The sequence below is a fragment of the Agelaius phoeniceus genome, chromosome 3 (genome assembly GCF_051311805.1).
Source record: "Agelaius phoeniceus isolate bAgePho1 chromosome 3, bAgePho1.hap1, whole genome shotgun sequence".
NCBI lineage: Eukaryota > Metazoa > Chordata > Aves > Passeriformes > Icteridae > Agelaius > Agelaius phoeniceus.
In genome coordinates, this window is record NC_135267.1 from 31,593,500 (window position 1) to 31,616,011 (window position 22,512).

A 22,512-nucleotide genomic window follows, 5' to 3' on the forward strand; every position below is an offset into this window, starting at 1 on the left:
TCCCACAACTAATTAATTGCTACAATTAATCATACAAGAAACATTTCTTCAAGCTAAAAGGAATAAACCTTTAAAAAGTGAAGGTGCTTGATATTTATTAATCACAAATTGGAAGAACCCTAGTTCTTCCTAAGTTCTTAAATTATCTTGTTCACAAAAGCATTTCCTCTCCACTAAGTCACACAGGTTATCCTTCATAACAGCCCTGCATCAGAGGATCTTTTACAACAATGCAATAACTGTTTCAAAAGCCCCCAAAATATGGAGAGCTTATTACACCAAAAAGAGTAATTCTTAATGGTGAGAAACCATGACACAATGGACAACAGTGAATTCTGTTACCATTTCAAAGGTATGAAGTTGCCATTAGCTGAAGAAGACAAAAATTTGTCTCTCTTCCACTGCTGAGGGCTGAAAATGACAGAATCATTTAGGTTGGAAAACACCTCTGAGATCATCAAGTCCAACCTCAGACCACAGCCATAAGTGTCACGTCCAGTTTTTCCTTGAACACCTTCAGGGATGGTGACTCCACCACCTCCTTGGACAGCCTGTTCCAATGCTTGACAATCCCTTCAATTAAGACTGTGGAATAACACTTAAGGATCCTCCCCAGTTCCCTCCCAAAGACAGGGAAACATCAAAGACTTGGTCTCAAAATTACAGCTAGGCATGTGCCTACATGTGAAATACACAGCCTCAAACACGGGGTTTTATAGGAACTCCAGGATGGCCTTTCAAAGCACTCCCTTCTACACAGAGCCTCACCCTCCCACACCCACAAACACAGGAACGGGGTTGGAGGGGGGGAATCCACTTCCAATGTCGACACCACAAGGGACTGCATGGGACAGAAAGCAGGACTGAAGGCATTCTGCACTGCTCAGTTATATAATATAGCAGAGCCACATGTGAGAATGCCACAACTGATGCATCTTGCCCTCCTTCTCCAAGGCCATGTCTGACAGGTAAGCAGAGCCCTGGCCCCTCCTGGCTCCACCACCTCACACCCTGACACCTGAGAGCTGGCCTGACAACAGCACGATGCTGCAGGCACCGGGGACAAAAACCACGTTGCTGATTACCAATCACTCCCACTGCAAAGTCAAATACCTAGATCATGTTAAAATCCTCGTCAATTGTATTTACAAAAGTGGTGTATGCAGGATAGCATTTCAAGCTGCATAAAAGGAAATGTGCAGTTTGCTCCATTCCACAGCAGATGTTATATAAGCTCTTCAGCTGTCATTTGCAAGTCACAGATCTGGCACAAAATTAAGAATCTGGCATTTTTTATTTAATCTCCAAACTGCTGCATTTTGACCAGAAGACCAGCCAAGCAAGTCTTTAAAAAGCAGCAGAGGAATCCAGTCCTGGCCACACCCTGCCGTGGTGGGGCTGCGTCTGCTGGTGTTACAAAACCCAGCCAGGTACACAGATCCAGTGTACAAGATAGCCCAGCAGAAAAAATAGAAATAAATACATACAAAAGTTTAAAAAATTATATAATAAAAGAATATAAATAAAATATATGTGCATAAATATATATATATATCTTACAATACATAGTAGGTATATATAACCTATCTATATTATACATAGATATGAAATACAACTAAATAAAACAAACTAAAAACCAGACACTCGAGCTGCCCTAGAAAACGAAGCGCCCCTGTGCTCAATTTCACCAGCAGCCTGCCGAGGCCAAAGCCGCATTCGAAGCTTCTTAAGAGTTTTAGGTGGAGGACGCAGCACATGCTGCGACCCCGGGCGAGAAGGGGCCGCGATGTTGCAGCGCAGCCCTGCCCGCGCTGTCCGAGCGCGTTCGCTCCGCCCGCGGCTGCGGGGGCGGCTCCGTGCCCGCCGCGGCCGCTCCGCTGAGGAGCCCCCCGGGATCGTCATCACTCCTGCCCTCCTGAGGAGCCCACCGGGCCCGCGGGATCCCTACTCCTGCCCCCGCGGGATACTCACTCCTGCCCGGGCCGGGGCTCCCCCGCTCCCCCTCGCTTCCTCTCCTCCTGCCGCCGCTGCCGCCGCAGCCTCACTGGGCGGCGCCGAGGCGGCCCCGCCGAGCCGCGCACCTGCCGCAGGTGAGGCGGGCGGGGCAGGGGCGATTGCGGAGCGCCCGCTCCCCTTCCCCGCAGCGGCTCCGAGGCGGCACCGGCACTGCCCTGCCCTGCCCGGCCCGGTCCGGTCCCGTCCGTCCCTCCCTTCCCGGTGTCCCGGGCACGTTCCATACTTCGCTCCTTTTTCCCCCCTCAAAACAGGCAAGTCCCATAGCCGCCTATAACTGCCGGTGCCGTAAAGCGAGGCGCGGGCGGTGCGACAGCCGCGAGGTCCTCTGAGCGAAGATGGCGGCGGGGGAGTCGAAGTCGGTGCTGTTCGTGTGCCTGGGTGAGCGGGGCAGGGACGGCCGCTCCCGGTCCGCGCCCGCCGCTCCTCGGCCCGGGGCACCCTCTGGGTGGGGAGGGGGCGCGGTGGGGCGAGGGCCGGGGCCGGGGGAAGTGCGGCACCCGCCCTCGGACGGTTCCGCGGCTTTGCCGTGTCGGGAGGGCCGGAGTAGTCGCCGGGAAGGGAGACAGAAGGCGGAACACACCCGCGCCCTTTTTGTGATAGGAACCACGAGGAAGGGCTTAGCGTTGGGGGTGGCAGAGCACTGGAACAGGTTGCCCGGGGCTGGTGGAGTCTCGGTCTCTGGAGACGCTCCAAAGCCCCCTGGACGCGTTCCTGTGTGACCTGCTCTAGGCCACCCTGCCTCGACAGGGGCCCTAGATAATGTCCAGCGGTCCCTTCCAACCCTGATAGTTCTGTGATTCTGTGAAATCAGTAGGAAGCATTAAAGGAAGCGAAATGCAGTGTTGACAAATGCGAAGCTTGTGTGTGGGAAAGCGCAACACTGAAATAGGCGTAAACCAGCTCTGACCTAAGGCTGCTGCTTGGGGCAGCACGGAGAAGTGGCTTTAAACTGCTTCCTGAGATGGGTTCTGCAGCGCTTGGCTTTGGGAACAGCGGGATGGGGATGGGGAACCTGCCCGCAGGCATGCTGTTGGGAGCACCTGATGTGGGAAAGGGAGAGAAAACCACAACAAGAACCACTGAGATTAATGTAAGAGCTGCTGTAAAAAGAGGGAAAGAAGTGTAGGACTTTAAGTTAAAAAAAACAACTTAATGGAGGCTGATCTTTTATGATCTAACAATGAAACTCTTGATCTGGTATGAGAATGAATGAAAAGAATTAGACTTTTTTGAAAGGCTACCAAAATGAAGAAATAGGAAACTTTCTTTTACTGATACTTTGTATGGTTAAGTTGTAAATCTTATAATGCAAAGTCCCAGGAAACAGAAGTGTAGATGGGATCAGAAATCACCTGAAAGCTTTTCTGGACAATCTGCTTTAGGACAATCAATTACTGGTAAACAAGATAATCACAACCAGCAAATAGCTAACCTGACTACACAGATTACAGAGCCATCCCCCATTTTGTACATGCTTTCTCTAAACTTCTGCTTTCTTCAGGGCATAACAAGCTGGATGGCTCTCTGCTCTGCTCTAGGAGGGCTGTTAACATGATCTGTTTCCTAGCCCATATAATCTTACCTCTCTGCTGTGAACCCCTGGCCATTTGCCAGTTTTGTTGCAAAACCGTTAGTTAATGTTTGGGCTTTTCGCTATCTGCTTTTTTTTGTTGTTGTAACAGGAGACGTGCAGATTAGTTGAATAGCAAAATAAGAGTTTAGTTTTCTGAAATATGTTCTGATGTTTACCTTTGAGTAAAATGAACCCCTAATAATAATCCAGAGAAAACATCCTTTAGTTAGGGATTATCAGTTGGTGTGTGTTTAGAAGCTAGTGGTCTATACAGATGTTTTTGTATAAAAAAATCTTAATTAATAGGAATCCTCCTTCCCAAACATGATGTTCTAAGGACAGTGGTAATCACCATCCCTGTGTGCTGAAGGGTGAACCAGTGGGGAAGGAGACTGGTCTGGCTAAACAGGGAGTTCTGGCTGGAACTGAAGGAAGCAAAGAGCTTTGGAAGAAGGGACAGGCAACTCAGGAGGACTAAAGGATGCCATGAAGTTATGCAGGGATTAAAATTAGAAGGTCCAAAACCCAGCTAGAACTTAGTGTTTACTGCCATAAAAGACAAAAGAAAATGTTTCTATAAATTCATCAGCAGCTAAAGGAGGGCTAAGTAGAATCTCCATCTTTATTGGATGCAGGAGGAAACAGTGACAAAGGATGAGGAAAAGGCTGAGGTGTTTAATGCCTTCTTTGCCTCAGTCTTGAACACTCAGACCAGTTAGTCTCTGTGTACCAGCTCCCTGAGCTGGAAACAGGGATGGGGAGTAGTATCACAGATTCACAGAATAGAATCACAGATTCACTGAGCTTGGAAAAGACTTCCAAGGTCATCAAGCCCAACCTTTGACCAAACCCCAATCTGTCAAGTAAACCACAGCACTAAGTGCCACATCCAGTTGGTTCTTGAGCTCTTCAGGGACTCTCTCACCCTGCTGGGCAGCTCCTTTCAATTATTTACCCCCCTTTTAGTGAAAAATTTCCTCCTGCTGTCCAACCTGAACCTCCCCTGGTGCAGTTTGAGTCTGTTTCCTCTTCTTTATTACGAGTGGCCTGGGAACAGACCAACTCCTACCTGTCTCCAGTCTCCTTTCAGGTATTGTAGAGGGCAGGAAGGTCTCCCGGAGCCTCCTTTCCTCCAGCCTAAACAAGCCCACCTCCCTCAGCTTTTCTCACAGGACTTGTGTTCCAGACCCTTCACCAGCCTTGGTGCCCTTCTCTGGACACACTGCAGCTCCTCAGTGTCCTGTAGTGAGGGGCCAGAGCTGAAGGTAGGGTTTGAGGTGTGGACTCACCGAGCACAGGGGGACAATCACTGGTCAGTCTCTGGTCCTGCTGGCCACACTATTGCTGATACAGGCCAGGATGTCACTGGCCTGCTTGGCCCCATGGGCACACTGCTGTCAGCTGGGTGTCAGCCAGCACCTCCAGGCCTTTTCTGCCAGGCTGCTTTCCAGCCATGTTTCCTGCACTGAGGGAGCTTTTGGAAGTGCTCACTGAGCCACTTTCAATCATTTACCATCAGTCCTGGTCAGCTGGGGAGGTTGTGGTTGACTGGAGGTTGGCAAATGTGACACTCATCTACAAGAAGATTTGAAAGAATGACCTGGGGAATGGCAGGCCTGCCAGCCTGATGTTGGTGCCAGGGAAGGTCATAGAGCAGATGATTGTGAGTGCCAGGTTGGATGGGAGTGTTGATCTGCTGGAGAGTAGAAAGGCTCTGCAGAGTGAGCTTTACAGGCTGGGTCAAATCCAACCATACGAGGTTCAACCAGACTGAGTGCTGGGTCCTGCCCTTGGATCACCCTGCAGTGCTGCAGGCTGGGGGCAGAGTGTCTGGAAAGCTGCCCTGTGGAAAAGGAGCTGGGGGTGCTGGTTGACCACAGCTGAACATGAGCCAGAGTGTGCCCAGGTGGCCAAGAAGGCCAATGGCATCCTGGCCCAAATCAGCAACAGTGTGGCCAGCAGGAGCAGGGCAGGGATCATCCCCCTATACTCAGCATTGGTGAGGCTGCATCTCAAGTGCTGTGTCCAGTTCTGAGCCCTTCAGTCAAGAAAGGCATTGAAGTGCTGGAGTGTGTCCAGAGAAGAGCAGCAAAGCTGGTGAAGGGTCTGGAGCACAAGTCTTGAAGGGCAGCTATGGGAGCTGGGGCAGTTTAGTCTTGAGAGAAGTAGGTTTAGGAGAGACCTTACCACTCTGTACAATACCTGAAATAAGTTAACAGAGACAAGAGGAGAGGAAATGGCCCTAAGTTTAAGGGAAGGTTTAAATTGGGTATTAGGAAAAATTTCATCACAACGGGGTTGCCAAGGGAAATAGTTGAGGCTGCATGGGTATTTAAGAGACACATAGACATGGTGCTTAAGAACATGAGTTATTGGGCTACTTGGCAGTGCTGGGTTAACAGTCACATGTGATGTTCAGGGTCTTTTTCAAACTAAACTATTCTATGATTTTGTGAAGCAGTTGATACATGTGGTTGTGTAAACCCACAGTGGTGACTTGCGCTGTAACAAGGTTCCAATTCAGGAGCTCTTTTTAGTGTAACATAATAGTTTATATTAATTAATTATTAGGCCTGAGGAAAAGGTGCACAAGTACCAATCAGTACCAACGTTAATAGGATGGATTGTCTTAATCAAATGTTGTAAATAGCTTTGACATTTCCTCTTCTGTGTTATTGGGTTATGAAAAAAAACCTTGGTGATGTGCAGTGTGAAAGGCTAATTGACATGATAAGCACTTCTTTTTTGGGTTTTTTTTTTCCCAGTGAAATACACTCTTCTCAGTTAAATTTTGTAGGCAACTTGTTTCTTGTTCCTGCTTTAAGATTGCTTAATTTTTTTTGGTTATTTTTCAAGAGTGATACATTTTCCTCCTAAATTTTACTAGGAATAATAGCTGAGATTATTGCTGAAAAGAGTACTAAACAGATTTCTAGAACTGCATTTAACTGTAGTGTTGGTTAATGCAGTACATTAATTCTAAAGTTTGCCACATCTAGTGAGGGTGGATTCCAGAAAGGACACTTCTTCATGAAAAACTACATTTTCTTTCTGCAGTGTTTTGAAAGAAACCTATTATTTAAATATGTATTGATTGTGTTCTTTGTTTGTAATGAAATAAGCAGATATCATTACACAACAAAATACAATCTAGTTAATGTGCATAACTACATTAATGATAAGGGTTCCTCATCACTGAGAAATAATTGAAATACCCAGCAACATATGTAATTACAGCATATGAAAAGGCACCAGAAGGTATTTTTTTCATTTAAGCAAAGAAAAAATTAAAAGTGGAGGTGAATCAAGATGCAGTTTGCTCATTTTACACTTACATAGCTCATGTAATTGATAGTTGAGCTCCAGAAATGGGCTTAATATGATGCTGTGTTATATAAGTCTGCCTCTTTCTCTCTGATGATTTCTCCACTATAATACAACAAGCTGAGTGGGCATCTTAGACCAGGCACTGGCTTTCTGATCTCCTTCAGACATGGAGGAGCAGTTGTAAGATGGGTGTACTGTTGAGCAAAGTGGGTTTGGCTACATCTTCAGATGATTAATGCTTGTTGTGAATCACCGAGTATGACTGTTGTCCCTGGGCATCTAGACTGCATAAAATCATTTTGAAATGGCAGCTAACTTAGTGGTTATGAGGACATTAGATGACAGTCACAGAGAGATTTGAGTTTCCTGGTTCAGGTGTCACAATTCATTGTATGCCTTTAGATACAGCCAAATACTAGGTTTCATGGGACAAAATGCTATTTATAGCTGCAGAATGGAAAAGCAGTAGGTTGGGTAAGACATTGAAGAAGTCATGAAAAACAGTTGCTGTAATGAGGATTCTTGGCAGGTTGACAAAAAGAAATGTCTTTTTAATAAAGAGAATGTTAGACAAATGTAAGGAAAATGACCTTTCTTCTATGTGGTATTGGTAATATAGCTGTAAGAATACAGTGTCTTATTTAATCTGTGTTTCAAAATGATGCAGAAGTGTTAAAAAGTTAAAAGCATGGTTGTAAAAGTAATCCTGGAATTGAAAAATAGGATCTATGCTTAAAATGTGTTAAGGGTCTGATTGTTATAACTAGGTGCTTATGTGTTGAAAACTTGTGTTTTCCTGATGAATTTCTAGGTTTATTAGAAAAGCAGCAGTTGAATAATTCAGGATAAATATTCTCACTGCAAGGAAAGTTTTTTGAGACACACGCACATACATGCACATGAATGCAAAAACCAGAGAATCTGAACTGAAATCTGTGCCTTGAATGGTTCCTCACAAAAGTAATTGAATGCTGAGTGTGACAAGATGGAAAGAACTAGGACTTGTGATGAAGTTCTGACAGGAATTTAACTACAGAACATAATGAAGTGACCAGTCAGTTTTAAACACTTGTGAAGGGGACCTGATGAGAGGTGCAAATGATGGGAAGCATTCTTCCAGTCACTTTGATTAAGTAACCATTCATGGAAACCTAAGTAGAATAAAAATCAGGTTTTTGTGTGTGAGAGGATGAAAAGTAATAAAACTTTTGTTACTAACAGCAGACAGCAAAAGAAAGGAACAAGAGAAAAGCATTTGTTTGCATTTGGGGAAGCTCCAAAAGAAGTAGGGAGCTGAATAAGGAATAATTAAGATACAAAACCACATTAGAAACGAAGTGATTGGATCAACATACTCAGAGATGGGCAATGGAACTGAGCATTAAATTGATTCAAGTTCTCTCTCCTGCCAGTAGAAGCAGAGCTTCTATTTCTGTCTGGGAGTGGGTCAAAGATTAGTGCAGAGACAGGAGTAAGAACTGAAAAAATTAGGTGTTGGCTTAGATCACTGTCACTGGAAGCCTTGTGCTTAGAAAACGGATGTGAAAGCATGACTTCTTAAAAGTGATTGACGGATGGTTCCAGTACTGACTCTGTGATTGAAATCTTTTGTCCGTAAATCATTGTATTTGGAGATGTTCGTAGGATTAATTTCAGTAGGTGCACTCTAGCTACCTTGGGCACTAGCTTTCTATGATTAAAAATGTCACTACAGCTTAAAGAACTTGATATGCAAAAAAATGGAGGGAGAAGGTGGAGATTTTGAGAACTTGAATACTGCTGCCTTCTACATAAAGCCAGCATGATCAGATCAGTTGGAAATACAATAAACAAAGGAACACTAGAGGAGGATAGGTAGTGAAGATAATGTGTAGGTAATATTTAAGGAGAAGAAAGGTTCAAGTCCAAGGAGGAAGTTAATTGCCCTGTGATTTTTTTTGTGAAATTTCTCCTTTCTCCTAATGGAGAATGTCAGTCCGTAACTTAGGAAATACTGTACATCTGTGAGGATGCACAGCCTGGAAAGACCAATGTGGGATGTACAACTGCATCTGAAATAGATAGCAATTAGTGATGAAAGTGACTGGAAAACAAGAATTAAGTTTGCATATGTTAGTGGGATAAGATAGAGCTTTACATCAGTCTTGAGATGAGTGATAACAGTTGCAAGGAGTAGCATGGGTAAATTTGTTTAAGATTAAAATAATATTGCAGTGTATCTGGGGAAAAGACCTCCTTTTAAGTCAGTTCTGTGATTCTGTCCATAGTTCCCAAAAATAGATTTAAATGCTGCTTGGAGTTCCCTAACAGTGTTAATACCTCTGCTAATATCTGGAGTGTGTCATCAGGGAAGACGTGAATTTTTAAGTCACAAACTGGGTTAAGTATTGGTTTCAAAAATGATCCAGCTGAAGTTTCTAGGTACTACTAGACGTGGTAGTTAATATGTTTAATCATGGGTGATCATGGTGCTGTTCATTATGGCATTTTATCATTAAAGATTATATTTATGGCATTTATTTTAAGAAGTGAGCAAGCTGTAGAAGAGTGAAAATTTGGAACAAGTTCAGTCCATGTGAGCAGAATGGAAATGGAACAAGCCATGTTCCATTTGGAACAAACAAATGGAAAAAGCCATGAGGGATTTATTTCGAAAATACCATTTTGAAATTTTGGGAGCTAGTTAATTAATTACTAGGTCCCAGAATATTAGTCATTGTTTTTTACTGATATGTTGAGTGTGGTAATGAAGGTTACCATTCATGTGCAATTGTGTGGGATCATTATATAGAGAAAAAATTTTGTTCAGGAAGAAATGGATGGCCTCCACAGCTGGGGTAATGGAAGCAGAATGTAATAGTTTAGAGAAAAGGCTTAAAGGTCACCTATTTGAAGTAACAAAGAAAGAGAGGGAATGGACAAGTTTGGAGTAGGGGGCTATAATCATAAATTTGATACTCGTGAATGAGTCAAAGGTGATGGTAGATGTTCTCAGGTTGTTTTTAAAAACACTATGTACCTATTACAGACTTTTTTTCAATTTAAAAAACAAATGTGAACAAACTTTTTTTGTAGTGTAATCTGTCGTTTTGTTTGTCAATATTCAAGAAAAGTAAATTTAAATTAGAAGTGCAGATTTGACTTAACTGGAGTGAAGAGATAAGGTCAGTTAATTTCATGAAGAGATTGAGAGCTTGGTTTGTTTAGTTTAGCACAGCTTGGCAAGGGTTCTGTATCTGTTGAAGGAAAGGCAGACTGATGTTAACCAAGATCAGATGAGCAGAGACTTCCAGGAATAAATACTAAGTTGAAACGGGAAGGTCTTATGCTACCACAGGAAATTAGTATCTGGAATAGCCTTTTAAGATAGATGATGCTTTTTAAAATGGAGCTTGATGTGTTTGTAAGAGGAGTGATGCTGTATAGGCTTGCAATATCAAAGAATTGAGTTCATTGATATGAAGGTTATTTTCTGCCTTGTGCTGTGTGTTACCATGTTTTGAAATTGTACTGTTTTAACTCACTCAAAAACTGAGATTTTTTTTTTACTTTATTACCATATTTTAAGCATTTAATTAATAGTACTAATTTATTTTCTCACTTAACCACATAGGGAGCCCCAAAATTTTCCTGTTTTATTTTTCTTCTAAGACTGATTTCATTTCTGTGTGTGAAATAAACTAGTTCAAACAATGGAATTAGTATGTTTTCTCCTGGAAGAAGATCTGATGACATCAGAACTCACTTAATGTTTTGGCAAGATCAGTTTTTCAGTGGTTAGCCTATTCCTTTTGCCACTTAGTTGATTTGATGTTCTCTAAATCTTTGACAGTCAATTTGTGTTGCTTCAGATCTTCACTTCCCTCTTTGTGATTTTTTTAGTTGATGTGTGACAGCAGTTACTAAATGCCCAGGTCATAGCAGCTTCTCTCTAGCAATGAAGTATCTACCTTGGTGTTTTGCTTAAAAATGAGATTAGGTGCCTCATGTAAAAATTTCTTTTTGCTGATGGAAATTTAGCTTTGTTCATTGGCATTTTTTTTTCTTTTTATAGTTTGAGATTTGGAAAGAATGTAATCAGTAGTAGGAGAGTGATTAATTTAAGGGTACAGAGATGGGTTTTGCCATTTCTGGTATTTTATACTTAATCTGCTCAAAAATCAGAGATGAGCAAAGTTACACATTATGTCTGATGGGAACAGAAGATTTGTGTGTATGAGTTACTGCAATCTGCATGACAAATCAAATATTATGAATATCCCATCTAGTTACTGAAAATTTCTGAGGATGAAAAGGTAGAAAGAACTAAAGTAATAGTTGAAAAGGCTTTTTCTTTTTGTTGAGACTTCATTCTTTTCAAATATGAATTTCTGCATGCATTTTTAAGAGCTCTGACATAGATTGTTACAGTTGTAGTTACAGTTTCAGAACAAATATACTGCAGATCCATTATTTTTAGTTTTTAATGGAACTGTAATTCATTGTTGAAATAGGTTCTTTTTGAAAATAAGGTCAGATCAAGTGGCTAGGGCAATTGGAGGCCATTGGAAGGGAAGATTGTTTATGTATTTGAATAAATACCTTAACTGTTTGTTGGCTGGTTGACAGCATTTAAGCTTTGCCATGTACTAGATTTTATTCCTAATCCTCTGTATTTTGGGAAAAAAAAGTTCAGAATTTCTTTTTCCCATTATGTTTTTAGAGCTTGTGTACTTGAATTCAATTTTTGGAAGTTAGACTTGGTTTCTGGATGCTGCTCTTGATGAGGGCTCAGTTTGACCTGTAGTGACTTGAATTCAGTTAACAAGAGTGTTTTTACTACAGGTTGTTCAGCCATTTCACTACATTTTTACAATGGTGGTGGCTGTGTTTTGGACTTGCTTAAGAGACCAGTGGATAGTACAGAATCCTAGAATGATTTGGGTGGTAGGGGACCATCAGCTGGGTCATCTCATCTGGTGGCAATGTCTTCTTGCAGCAGAGATGCCTTCCACTAGACCAGGTTGGTCAAAGCCCCATCCAGCCATGTCTTGAACATTTCCAGGGATGGAGCACACAGTATCTCTAGGCAGCCTGTTCCAATGTCTCACCACCCTAACTGTAAAAAAAAAAAAAAAAAAATTCTTGTTTATTATTCTTCTCAATTTCTTTTTAAAACCATTGTCCCTTGTTCTATCACTACACCCCCTTTATATATAGAAAGGTTGCAGTAAGATCTGATCTCCTCAATCCTTTTCTTCAGACTGCACATCCTCAGTTCTCACTCAGAGGTGCTCAGCCCTCAGATCATCTTTGTGGCCCTCCTTTGGACCCACTCCAAGAGCTCCATGTCCTTGTGCTGGGTGCCCCAGAACTGGATGCATTAGTCCAGGTGGGGTCTCATGGCAGCTGAGTAGAGGGGGCAGAATCCCCTCCTTCGACCTGCTGGCCATGCTGCTTGTGATACAGCCAAGGATATGATTGGCTTTCTGGGCTGCAGGTGCACTCTGCTGGCTCATAGCCAGCTTTTCACCCACCAGTGTTCCCAAGTCCTCTACCATGCTCCTCTCAATCCCTTCGGCGATTCTCCAGTACTGATACTGGAGATCGCCTCAACCCAGGTGCAGGGCTTGGGGTTCTCATATACATAAATTGCATTCTGAGTAAATAAAAATCTTTAATCTGATCTGGGCAGAAAAATCCACACAATTACTGGTTTTTGTTTTCAATAGTCTGAAAATTCACTTCAATCTCTTGTTTCCATAGGAAACATCTGTCGCTCTCCAATAGCTGAAGCAGTTTTCAGAAAACTTGTGACTGATGAGAAGCTTGAAAATAAGGTAAGCTATTGCTTTCTATTCCAAGAAATAACTATCTCATAGCCAGTCAGAATATAAGCAGTAAGGAAAGAAACATAAAAATATGAATTTGTTTTTCTGTAGTGGAGGATAGACAGTGCAGCGACATCTACCTATGAAATAGGAAGCCCTCCTGACTATCGAGGACAGAATTGCATGAAGAAGCATGGCATTCCCATGAGTCATATTGCCAGGCAGGTACTGTACCTTAATTTTCTTTAAATCTGTCTATGTATTTGTTCTGTTGTTACAGTGGAGGACAGACAGTGCCGCTGTTTCAGACTGGAACGTGGGGCGCTTCCCAGATTCAAGGGCTTTAAGCTGTCTAAGAAATCATGGCATTGAGACAGCACATAAAGCACGACAGGTAGAAGAGAGTATATTTTCTTCCTTATTCATACCTGTGTCCTAACCATTGCAATCATAGAAGTCATTTGACCAGTGCATGGTTAAGCATCAAGTAATAAATAAATACTCCGTGCAGTTTTTTAAAGAACTCCAGAGTGATTTAACTCTTCTAGTTGAGCTTGATTAGATTTTTGTTATTAAGGTTCATTGGAAGTATAACTGGAAAGCATTGAACCAGTTTCTGCATTGTAGAAGACTCCTGCCTCCAAATGTTTAGTATTCTGAGCATTTTAAAATGGTTTTTAAAACTGGACTTACTGTAGTAATCTGTGATGCATCTTTCATCAAGGAATTGTATATTTATTTAGCAGGTCCAAAAAGAAGTAGAATACCTCTTCATCCATCACAGAAAGCTTCTGCGCTTGCATGTAGATCTTTTAAAAATATCTGGAGTGCTAAATTAGAATGAAAGCACTCAAACCCAAGATTAGTAGCACAGTTGGTGGTAACTTCAGAGGAAAACATACCCTTGAAGCATTCTTAAGTCAAAGGCAGGTTTGCCATTTAGTGAAATCCTCTAAGTTTTACCTAAACTTGTATCTGTTTTCATTAGCAGAAGAACATGTATTTCCATGCTGAATTCCAGAGAGATTGGAAGTAAATGTGTCTGCATCTATTTAAATCATTCAGACACTCATATAAATGCACATAATTTACTTCAGTTAACTATTCTCTGGATATAAGATATTCCTTTAGGGCTTGACCTTTACTTAGTTTGAGTTTACGCCACTAGTTTTTATATTGACAAAAAGATCAAGTAGTCTTGTTATTATCTTACATTTCTGTTCCCTTCAGAATTTTTCTGGACCTTACTGAGGTCATATTTACTTTTTTCACTTTTCAAAGACTACATGTTTAGATTTTTGACTTCCAAAAATAAATTCTCTCAATTAGTCAACTACCCTCTGCTGACCTCTCCTGATGTTAATCTCTGTTTATATGAAACAGAATTAAGCACAGCACCATTTCAGATTTTTCAATAATTTACAATTCGAATAATCACTGCAAAAGTCTGTTGTGATCTTTTCCTGTTACAACATCCGCATTTACTCTTCATCAGTTCTTACAAGCATCCTTATTTGTCAATATACAAGCTAAATGGTACTGAAATTATTCAGTCAGTGTTTCAGTCATAACAGTAGTGTGACATATTTGTCTTCCTAGAAGATATCTTGGAAACTTGAGAACTGTTCTTCTAGGTATTCCTAGAGTGGTTTATGAGCAGTTAAATTAAAACAAAGGACCCAAAACAAGCTGATCCTCTGTCTTGAAGCAAATCTTTGTATCTTCCTTTGGCAGAGAAGGAATGAAAACATTTTAATGAAGACATTTGCTTATACATTCTGGCAAATGAAGAGATTTTTCAGTCAGAAGACCTTAAAATGTTACATATACAGGAAGAGAAAATTAAAAAATGAGGCAATAAAATGAAAGACTTAACAGGATGAAAATTTGTCCAAATCATTCCAGTACACATAGTTTCTATTGTAAAGAAAATCTTCAAATCCCTGAACTGCAGATAACTGTTTATTTTGCACTGATGTTAACAATGTAGCTCCACATTTGGTTTTTTTTTTTCCTAAACTTCTGTCAGTTGGTCTCTGCTGATTCTCAGACCTGATATGGTCTTGTGGTAGCTCTGAAAAAAGAGGTATTTGACAGTGTAGAACAGGACTTTTCAGAGTGCTCAGGTTAGTACAAGTGGAAGTGCATTTCCTTCACTTTTAGAGACAAACTTAAGGATAGAATTTTGTGTGACACTTGGTTCAGAACAGATTAAGGAAGATTTAATAACAGAAGCTGCAGAAATAGAGAGTAGGGATTTATCTTCTGTTGCCTTCAAAGTACTGTACAATTATAGTCTTCAGTCCTCTGGAAAATTGTTACCCACCCAGTGAAAGGCACCTTCTCTCATGTAATTTTTGCATAATTATGTAATTATAATCATGGATTGTAGCTTTTTTTTTTAAAATTCAGTACTACAAGAATGGTTTATGTAAAAGAGAATAGTAAATTGGTCATGTATTACCATCATGTACAGTGATATTCTAAGTTAAAAGTGAAGTATAAAAACAAATTATATATTTATATATAAAATAAAGTTGTTATCATTTTAGCTAATGGCAGGTTGCTGTATGAAATTCTGTAAGCTCTTATTGTTCATGCACAAACCAGAAACTTTTTAATAATTTTCACTTTTATTCATGCTGAGGCAAAAATTGATTTTGGTATGACTCATACCATGCATTTGCCTTAAATATGAAATTGAGATTAGAAGAAGGTTGTATTAAATACTGTTTTACAACTGGGTAAATTTGAGGATTACTACCTCTCTGTGGGTTTCAGACAGAAAATGAGATTTCCCTTCTGTTAATAAAGGGAAATGTTTCACTAATAATTTAATAAATGTTATATGTATTTTTTAAATGTAACGTTACTGTTACCTGCGTAGTTTCATCCAAAGTTGACTACTTGAACTCTCCACTACACTTCTCAAAATGTATCTAAATTTTTACATCCTCAATTTCATCCCCCAAAGTACTAGTTTTAGTAGTTTTGAGGAGTACCTTCAGTTCACTGGAGTTTGCCCAATTAAAGCTTTTTTATTTTTTTTTTTAACTGACTCTGTGTTATGGCTTAAAAGCACAAGCAAATGGTAACCTTGGTTTTAGGGCTGCATTTGCCACTGTATTGGTGCTGGTCATAGGGTAATAACTGTCACACTGTCAAGTGTTCCTAGTTTATTCTTCCATTTGTCCATACAACAAAGAAATCAGTGCCCTCTTATTTTCACAGGGGCAAGTATTCAGCTTGTGTAGAGCAATCAGAAGCAGCCCATAGAAGTCCTGATTAGATTTGCCAGGAAAACAGAGCTATTTCCACTGCAAAAATATTTTCATAGGTCAGAGGCACTGCATGAATACAGCAAATATTTTTACAGTGAAAATAAACAAGTCTGCATTAGTTTTCATCATTAACCCTTTCTTTTCATGTTCATTCCTGACCTTTCCTCTTCAGTTCTCTTTGTGTGTAATGTTTCATTTATGGCTTTATTCTGATGATAATTTCTGTCTTTTCTTGCTCCCTGTTATGGGAGCTTAATCAGTATCTATTTGCTGTTTGCACAAAAAAAAAAAAAAGGCTGTTTTTCCATCTAAACCGTTTTTTTTTTCTTAATACATAAATATTTTTTACAAGTTAAAACTCTGACTTAGGGGATACTGTGTTTTGCCTTTTGGCTGTTTCCTTGCTTACTCACTTCTCTAGCCCTTCCTTTGTAGGGATGCGTGCCAGAAAACCTGTTCTGAACAACCTTCCCAAGTTTTTTGGTTATGATGCTTCACACAGGACTCTACATGAAAGACAGTCCTAAAGTGAACTCTAATATTCTTCATCCTCATTATGGACACCTGGTTCAGATATCTTATACCAGCACTGGGGCCATGGTCTGGGAAGATTTTACCCTAAACTAAGGCTTAAATGTAAACTGAAATAAAATGAAAACTGGCAAACATCTCTAGCCATCCTTATAACAAGAAGATGACATTAGTATTTAAGTCAGTGGTTTATCTGCTGTGTTTGCCTACATGACTTGAACTCAGATCTCTTAATTGATACTCATGTTTAGGAGTCAGTAAATTACAAGAAAGAAAAAGAACAGATAATATGATGGTAAGAAGATGTACAATAGATCCCAGAATTTTCACATCATACTACAAATTTTTTTAATTTTCATGGTCTAAAATACTGTGGATGCATTTGTTTTTAAGAGATTGTAACTCATGCTACCATACTTCAGCTTTAAGTTTCACTTGGTATATGTTCTTGTGCAGTGGCAGATTTCTAGATTGGAAGTATTGCAATTGATTCCAGGTTACCTACATTTTTGTTGTCCTATCAAGAAAATAGTTTTTCTGTTTTATTTTTAACTGTTTTATTGCATGGCTCCCATAATTGGAAATTGCTTTAGTTTTAGTAGTTGAAAAGTACTAGAAATGTTGTTTTTAATAATATTCTAAGTTGATGCATGAAATGTAAAAGGAAAAAGAAAAGGTTGGTTAAATAGCTGACTTGGGTTTGTGTTTTTGTGGAAGGTTTGCAGAAATGGATACATAATCATGGTAAAATATATTTAAAATGTTGTAAGTTATTGTAAAATTGCATAAAGGTGCAGTTCTATACTTTCCACCTGTGTCTTTTTTAAATAAATCATAGCTACAGAATTTGAAAACACTTTTTTCTCCCCTTTCATTAATCAAATGCAGTTTGTAGGCTAAAGCACCTATTTTTACTTCTAGATTACTAAAGAGGATTTCCAGACCTTTGATCATATACTTTGTATGGATGAGAGCAATCTAAGGTAATGTATGAAGAAATGGAACTAATTCATATGGATTACTTGTAGTGATGTCTCATAAGTCACTTTGAACACAGATGTCACATTTTACTGCTTAGCTTATGTTGGGGTTTCTTTGTTTGGGGTTTTTTTTTTTTACATGTATGTGAATGATGTGCTAATGCATGGATTCTTCACTTCTAATAAGTTTATTGAGCCAGAACTCAATGGTTTGTGTGATACGTGCCACTCAAGGATGAAGGACATGGAAATTTTCTTACTTTGTGCTATATACAGCTGATGCCTGTATAATTAAGAATGAGGATGTACTTACTGTCTTGATTGAAGTGATCAGTTTTTCTAATTGCATGGCAATTAAAAGACAAACTGGGAACTTGGAAGGATTAAATATGATGTGGGGTTTTTTTTTACTTTTTTATGTAGAAAAAGAGAGGGAACTCTGAAATTAGCAAGGTTGTTAGCTTGGGGAAGTCTTGTTTTATTGTTAGCTGTGCTCTAGCTAAACATCCTTAAGAAAGATCTGGTAAAGTAGCTGCCTACTGTAAAATTTTGGATATCACTAGCAAAATTTCTACTCAATTACATACATATTGGCAGTTAAGGAGCTGAATTTAATAAGCTACAAGTGTCAAAGTGCTTGTAAGGGCTATTGTCAAGTTAGTTTAAAAAGGCCCAAACCAAACCACCAGAACCAACAACAAAACCTAAATAAAGACCCTATTAGTAGCACATAAAGTCTTCTAGAAGCAGCACCACTTAATTAAGTAAGTGTGATTTTGTTGAATTTTCTAGAATGCCTTGAATAAGCTCTCCACAGCCTTCATGAATGAAGGGTATGTAACACTTGGTTTGATTGCAGTGTCTCAGGCAATGACGTGACAAGGCTTCCTTCTTTTTTCACTTGAATTCTTAAACAGAAATTTTAATTAACAATTTATATGATATGAGCTCTAGAGCAGAAGAAATACCAGAACTATAACAGGGATATTGCTGCTGCTGTGCTAAAGATTTGCCTTTAGCTTGCACTGAGTTCAACTGTTTTGCCTAGGAATGCTTATTTGTAGTTCTAGGAGGGCAAGCTGATTCCAGGTGTTGATGGAATGCCTGTCAGAAAAAGAAGATTTGGGATGTGTCTTTTCTTCAGTACCAGAGCCATCTGACCCTCTCCTCTTCATTAAGTGGTGTGCCAAAAACCTTTAAGAGGATGGTCTGACAATTTTTTAATAATAGAAGGCTAGAGAATTTATTGAAAAATCTGTAAATTCAAGCATAGGTTGATAGAGGATTTCTGGTTTTTCTTCAAGCAAAACCAGTACTGTGGTCTCACTGCTATTTCTAAACTATCTGAAAGTAATTTCTTAATCAGAATTAATAATTTTAATTTCTTAAAGCTGATATGGTTATGACTAAGTATTCACAAGGAATTTCTTTGCCTTTTGTAATGGTGAGTAAGTAAAATGATGATTTGGTATGGAGATGTGTAATATTGAAATAATTTAGTATGTTTTGGGAGTTCATTGTGAAGATGATAGTACTGAGCTGCCTTTAATCTGAAGATGATGAGAGGTCCATTTTAAGTATGGATAACAGATGATCATTTTTGGGATAACAAATGGCCATTTTTAAGCAAATAGAGAAAATGCCATCTCAAAACTAGAATGTTTTATCAATGAGAAGCAATGTAGAAGGAAGAGGATATGAAAGTTGGTAAAATGCTACAGTATATCAAAAGGAAAACAGCTGTAGCTCCCTGATTTACCGTTTTCTGTTAACTGGATGTGGTAGGATTTCACAAGAGCTAGAGCATAGCAATCTAAAACAGTGGGTTTGAACAGACAGGAGAGTCTTACTCATACTTCTGGAAAAATACCTGGATAATTTCCATTGTTTTTTGTTCAGTACAAGCTAAAGGTGAGTGTTGAAAGTACTAATCATCGATTTGAGAATGAACTTGATGAACTTAAAAAGTTAAAACTGTTTAAAAGTTTTTTTTTTAAGCTAGGGTAAAGTGTCTGACTGCTTATTTATGCTCTGAATTCAGTTTATGTCTTCCATATTCAATTAAAAAAGACCCCACATAACAAGAAAAACAAAAACAAGGAGCAGCATAAAGTCCACAGGACTGATGGAGTCCAGAGACATTGTTTTCCTGTGTCATCTAGAAATGGTCATGAACATTGATGCCAAAATTCTGAAGGAAAATTCAAGGAAAAATTTTATTTTCTCTTCTACAGAGATTTGAACAGGAAAAGCAACCAAGTTAAGGACTGCAAGGCCAAAATTGAGCTACTTGGAACTTATGATCCACAGAAACAGCTTATCATTGAAGATCCATACTATGTATGTGTAAGAAATTCTTTGGATGGCTTGATTAAAAATTGTGCGTGTGTGGTATAATCTTCCCAGATCCCCCAGTTGGCATATGATACATAATCTGATGTTACACAAAGTGAAGTGTAAAGTTGTTTTTTTTTGGGGGGGGGATAGGAAAGGAAAATGTTACTATGCTTATAACATTTATTTAAATTAAAATAATGCAGTGCACCTATATTTTCAATATTGGGTGAATCCCTGTTTGATCAGCCTTGTTACGAAGAGGAAAGTTAGAGACATAGGCATTGACACGAGTGGTCAAAAGAGCTGGATAATGCCAGCCAAAAGCAAACAATTAGACTAATATTCTTCAGTTTAGGAAACAGAAGTGGATGAAGATGCAGTAGGGTTCTATAAAATCTTGATACCATGGGGAAAGCTGAATAAGAAATTGCTATCCATTACCCAGGAAGTAGACAATAAGGTACAATGGTAAGCAAATGGTATTAGTGGGAAAGCAGGTTCAAAACAAAAAGAGGTTTGTTTTGGGCATTTTGTTTCCACCCAGTGCTTCATTAAGCTGTGAAATTCAACATGACAGGTTAGTGTGAACCTAAAAAAGGAAAAGACTTGAAAGACTCAAGAGTGAGTGGAAGAAGTACATGAAGGAAAGTCATGCAGAACTGTTGAAAACAAAGTCACAGAGTTTGTCTGTAGAAATACCTGAGCTCAAATTGGAGAGAAATATGCCAAAGCTATCACCAAGTATTTGCACAGTTTTTATTTTTTCCTAATGTCTCTTGTTTGCCATTACTGACAGCAGAAAAACCAGTCTGCAATTTGTATTTGCTCTTCAGCCACTATTGTTATTCTTAAAGGCTTTTTCCTCTTTTCTTTTCTAGGGGAGCGAAAAGGACTTTGAAACTGTTTACGAGCAATGTCTTAGATGCTGTAAAGCATTTTTGGAGAAGTATCATTAATGCTTCATCATATAATTTCTAAAAGAAAATAATTAGCTTCTTCTGAAATATGTAAAGTTTACTTGATTGATGTATTTAAATTGTAAAATTATGCCCCTGCATTCAGTACTTACTCAGTTTAATTTTGTATTTTAGCTGTTCTGTCATCTAATGAAAAAATATAGAAAGGTTTTAATTGGATTACATGATCAACCATTTTGTCACACATCAATGTAGTTATAGAGTATATAATTCAGTATAAATTTTTCTGTAAACTCTTCAAGTGCTTTCTCACAAGCACTGCAAAAGTAACACCTTGCTTCTTTATATGTAATGCTAACTGAACTGAGGTCTTGTCCTCAGTGAGTTGATTGCAGTCAACTTTCAATGGTAGTCTGTGAGATAATTGATGTGTAACTTAGGTGTGTCATCCCAGTATCATTAGGCAGCCTTTGGATGGACTCCACTGTTTCACGTGGAGTCTGCTAGACTAAAAGATCTGCTGCCTGATAGAACTGGCTAAGTCTTCCTTTATTCTTCTGGTCAGTTCCTAGCACACTGACACAAGCACATGTAACACAGCATTTACCTTGAGGAGAAAACATACCTACTTTAAAGCTGAAATGTGAAATCACGTATTGTATCTCACAGGAGTAAAATACTCAAGTCCATGCAATACAGTGGATGAGAAATTTACTGTAATCCCAGTTCCTACATGAGGGTCAGACAGTATTTCCAGATTTACTCAGGTGGATGTACAGCCTGTCAAAAGTGTTCTTTGAGAGTATAATTCAGTGTAAAGACAGTCCATCTGTAATAAAATACTAAGTTAGCAGAAGGCCAGTAAGTAGACAGTTCTGCTCTTGAACAAAATTTGAATGCTTTGTAAAAGTCTATGCCTGCTTTTCTGAGTGTCACCCTTCCTGTCTGCCTTAGACATGTAAATGTACTGAGATCAGTAATATAAGTGATACCATGATGATTTTCCTGTTTTGAATATTCTCAGCATTGGTATGAGCTAGCATTACCACATTATCTGTAAAACTGGATCTATAAAATTTGTTTTCTTATTTAGCCTTGTTTTTGTCTCTTGCTGCCTTCCAAACTTGTAGTCTATGTACTTGTCACCTGCTCATCCTTTTGGGAGAGAGATGGATTTCAACAGAAGATCATGTTATTCTTGGGGAGGTTGGAATCCTGGTGTCACTCTGTTGCAGACTTCACAATGGGGTTTAAGTTTCTTGGGACTTTTGCTGTAGAATGGATGTGTTTGTGTTAATGAGATTTCTGTTTTGTGCTAAAATTTCAATCAGACATAAAACTTCATAACTTGCTTAGAAAAGGCAGATGGTAGAAGGAATACTTAAATACAGAAATCAGAATCTTTGCACATTATTGCATTACCATCAGTTTTGACTTCTAAAAACAAGCTAGGAATTGGAAGCTAATAGCTGTTTAACTTCTCAGGGGCAAAGAGTAATAGATTATTTCAGATCCAATTAAGTACTGACTCTGGAAAAAATATTTTTTATTTGTTTATTGTTTTGACAAAGTAAATGGGTGAAAATGATAGGCAGTTAGGGACAAAACATCCTAAATGTGGTTTGATGCATTAAGCTCAAAGGTGGAAGTATTTAGGCATAATCTAGTGTTATTCCCTGCCAGAATGACCATTTCAAATATTCCAGTGGAAGTAAAATAATTCATAAGATTGAGAACATG

General features: G+C 39.3%; 2 protein-coding genes across 5 annotated transcripts in view; one reads left to right on the forward strand and one right to left on the reverse strand.

Moving 5' to 3' along the window:
- Positions 1-2,278, reverse strand: part of SH3YL1 (SH3 and SYLF domain containing 1) — a 44,340-nt gene extending 42,062 nt beyond the window's left edge. The window contains exon 1 of one of the 3 annotated variants that reach the window (XM_077175019.1): positions 2,240-2,278. In XM_077175019.1, the coding sequence (XP_077031134.1) occupies position 2,240 (1 nt within the window). In that variant the 5' untranslated portion in view covers positions 2,241-2,278. Of the gene's footprint in view, positions 1-1,971; positions 2,214-2,239 lie in introns of those variants that run through there. The other 2 variants (XM_077175018.1, XM_054629755.2) reach the window with 2 other exon arrangements.
- ACP1 (acid phosphatase 1) lies at positions 1,994-21,864 on the forward strand. 2 transcript variants are annotated; one of them, XM_054630026.2, is made up of 7 exons: positions 1,994-2,090; positions 2,268-2,394; positions 12,662-12,735; positions 13,007-13,120; positions 17,460-17,521; positions 19,753-19,858; positions 20,734-21,864. In XM_054630026.2, the coding sequence occupies exons 2-7, from the start codon at positions 2,352-2,354 to the stop codon at positions 20,809-20,811; spliced, it is 477 nt and encodes a 158-aa protein (XP_054486001.1). In that variant the 5' UTR covers positions 1,994-2,090; positions 2,268-2,351; the 3' UTR covers positions 20,812-21,864. The 2 variants fall into 2 exon arrangements, with proteins under 2 accessions (XP_054486001.1, XP_054485999.1); XM_054630024.2 differs by lacking the exon at positions 13,007-13,120 and adding an exon at positions 12,838-12,951 and having other exon boundaries at positions 2,005-2,090.
- Positions 21,865-22,512: the final 648 nt, after the last annotated feature.

What these genes read in the sequence shown, in the direction of transcription:
- ACP1 (XM_054630026.2), top strand. Translation starts at nt 2,352, where the DNA reads ATGGCGGCGGGGGAGTCGAAGTCGGTGCTGTTCGTGTGCCTGG. An exon ending in ATGGATGAGAGCAATCTAAG is followed by an intron (nt 17,522 to 19,752) that starts GTAATGTATGAA and finishes TCTCTTCTACAG; the next exon opens with AGATTTGAACAGGAAAAGCA. An exon ending in TCATTGAAGATCCATACTAT is followed by an intron (nt 19,859 to 20,733) that starts GTATGTGTAAGA and finishes TTTCTTTTCTAG; the next exon opens with GGGAGCGAAAAGGACTTTGA.